The sequence below is a fragment of the Stegastes partitus genome, unplaced genomic scaffold (genome assembly GCF_000690725.1).
Source record: "Stegastes partitus isolate 25-593 unplaced genomic scaffold, Stegastes_partitus-1.0.2 Scaffold188, whole genome shotgun sequence".
Classification (NCBI taxonomy): Eukaryota; Metazoa; Chordata; class Actinopteri; family Pomacentridae; genus Stegastes; species Stegastes partitus.
Genome location: NW_007577919.1, coordinates 784,900 through 787,771, shown reverse-complemented (window position 1 = coordinate 787,771; position 2,872 = coordinate 784,900). Strand labels below are relative to the sequence as shown.

Genomic DNA, 2,872 nt, shown 5'->3' with positions numbered 1-2,872 from the left:
AGCTCTAAAAATGTTAATGCATCAATTGATCAATTGTTAATCATTAACTTCCTCAACAGTAGAAGAAGAACGTCACAAAATATGTCGTAGACCAGCTGTAGTACCTGGTTGTTCCACCAGGTGGAGCCTCTCATTGTTTAACACTGTAGAGACCAGAGGAGGCGTCTACAGACTACTGTTGGCAGCAGAGAGCATTGTGGGAGTTTAGCAGCAACGGGACCATGACGGAGACTCTGAGGAGGTTCATGAGCTCCAACCAGAACTCATAAATGTCTGAGGAGAGCTGGAGCTTAGTAGAAGACTACTCATATAATTATGTATGTAGTTTTAGAGCGAATGTCACACACAGTCACCCACAGACTCACACAGTCACACACAGAGTCACACACAGACACACACAGGTACCTCTGTAGTCTTTGGGGATGGACTTGCAGGACTCCACGTTGTTGTTCAGGTAACGGAGTTTCTCTCTGACAGTCTTCATGTTCACTGTGTCTGAAGTTTGTAGTTTGTTTACATCAGTGCGTAGTTTATCCACCTAACAGACACACACAGCACGCACACAGACACACAAACACACACACATTTACTGACACGGCAACATATTTTATCTGCTGACTCAGTTGTAGCGTCGTGTCTTGGCCGTTTTATGCTGTTTTGTTCATCTTTTTGTCATTTCATGTCTTCTCTTTGTATTGTGTTGTGTTGTGTTGTGTCGTGTTTTGTTGTGTTGTGTTGTGTTGCTGTGCTGCACCTCTCTGGACAGCTGGCGTGTCTGCGTGTTGTTCAGCTGGTTGTGTACCACACCGATGTGGGTCTCCAGCTGCTGCAGCTCCTGGCCCAGCTGTCTGAGCGTCAGCGCCGTGTACAGGCCCTGGTGCTGCAGGTACTGGTGGGGCTGCAGCCGGGCCGACGCGTTCAGAACCTGAGCCTCCATCTGAGGGAGCTGCTGCCTGGACAGCGCCACCTGCAGGAGATACGGACGCACAAATGTGAAACACTGGGAGACATCTCGACAACAACAACAACTGCTGAATCTAAACATCAATGCTAATAACAGTTAGCATGTGTCCTTTCTGTCGCTTTGTGGTGATTTTGTGTGTATTTTTTCTTTACTTTGTGTCTCATTTGTGTTGTTTTGTTCCTCTTTTTGTCATTTAATGTGTCTTTTCTGTAGTTTTGTGTCTCGTTTTGGTCATTTTATATCGTTTTGTGTTTGTTTTATATCATTTCGTGTCTCATTTTTAAACAAAATTCAGTAATAACTATGGAATATTCTCCAGAACTTTCAGGACCTTTGCTCGTATTTTAACTCTCACCTGTTTCTGCATCACGTCCAGGGATCCTTCGCAGGCGTCCACCTCCTCCAGCACCGACTCGAACTTCACGGCCGGAAACACCCACATGGTGGAGTTCACTTTGCACATGCACGACCCGTCCTTCCTGAGGCCCGACACCCGCTGAGCCCACAGGCCGACCTGCAGAACCAGAACCACACAGAGGTTTACTTGCGGCGGGTTCTGACCTGACAGCTGCCAACAGGCTGCAGCAGCTACAAGATGGTGAAATGCTGCCACTGAAAAGATCACGATTCCATAAAGTAATTCCTCATTCATCCCACAGTGGGGAAGTTTGCAGCAGCAAAGGGAAGGAAATCAAAATACACAAAATAATAAACGACACGAGAACAGTAACCGCAGAATGAGGCAGCGGCTGCATTTATTGCACAGTGAAATATTACATTTATAAACCTCAAAATTGTATTTTTTACATTTTGTTTTACGCATGTATCACAAAAACATTCCTAAAATTACAAAAACAGGCTGAATTTACATGTCTAATGTAAAATAACAACAACAATAAAACCTAGGAACTAATTCATAATACACTAGATATGATTTATAATTAATATATTCATTTTTTCAAAGGTGAACCCATTATTTCATAGTTTTTTCCACATTTGTAAAATATGCTTTAATAAGATTTAATAAGACTCTTCTGTTCAGTTTTATGTAAAAACTCATTTTACACAGCTAAAAATCAACAATCTTTGCAATTTGAAACTGATTTACTACTTTTATTTATTTCTACTTTTCCTTTTTATTTTTTATTTTACAGAAGTCTTAAAATAAATTGATGTAATAAAACCCAACCAGTCGTGTCACTTTTCTATTAACTATTTGTATTATAATGTCATTTAATCATATTTAAAGATAATTTAATAGTTTTTACACTTTCAAAGGTTGTTCTTTAGAAAAAATATTAAAATTTCAAAAGAGTAAAATTAAGGGTAAAATATCTGTTTTAATTAAGGTGGTTGTTTCCCAGTATTTTTTTAAATTTATTTTCTAATTAATGAATTTTTTTTCTAACAATGTTGATATCCTCATGTGTAATGAAATTGCCCAGAATCTTCTAAATGTATAAAACATAGAGTTTATCTGAGATGTCGCACAGATTCTTGTAAATACAGAAACATTGACTCACGGTGTTGGACAGCAGCAGCAGCAGCAGCAGCAACATGTTGAAACTCCAGAAATGAAGAAACAAACTCTTCTGTTTCTGTCGGCTTCTCCTCTTCACTGATGAACATCAAAGAAAGTCGCGTGATCGACAAAAGTAAAAATATCGAACTGAGAGTTTCACAACCGCTGTGGTCAGCGAGGACTTTACTGTCTCCACTTCCTCCATCTAGAGCCAAATATTACTTCTTATTTCCCGTTTGTTTGACTCCTGCGGCGCTTTTTCCTGTCAAAAGTGGATATATGCAAATAGAACAAGACATTTTCGTGTACCGGTCAAAAACATGTTTAAACTTTGTCACTCAACAGTTTTCTGACAAAAACAGACAGAATGCAGGATTCCTGCTTTT

General features: G+C 39.9%; 1 protein-coding gene across 1 annotated transcript in view; it reads right to left on the bottom strand.

Moving 5' to 3' along the window:
- The window catches only part of LOC103356180 (uncharacterized), a 4,509-nt gene extending 1,962 nt beyond the window's left edge, over window positions 1-2,547 (bottom strand). The window contains exons 1-4 of the mRNA XM_008280250.1: window positions 2,488-2,547; window positions 1,320-1,478; window positions 755-967; window positions 366-538 (exon numbers count right to left, since the gene is read on the bottom strand). Coding sequence (XP_008278472.1) covers window positions 366-538; window positions 755-967; window positions 1,320-1,478; window positions 2,488-2,523 — 581 coding nt within the window. The 5' untranslated portion in view covers window positions 2,524-2,547. The remainder of the gene's footprint in view (window positions 1-365; window positions 539-754; window positions 968-1,319; window positions 1,479-2,487) is intronic.
- Between the last annotated feature and the right edge of the window lie 325 nt (window positions 2,548-2,872).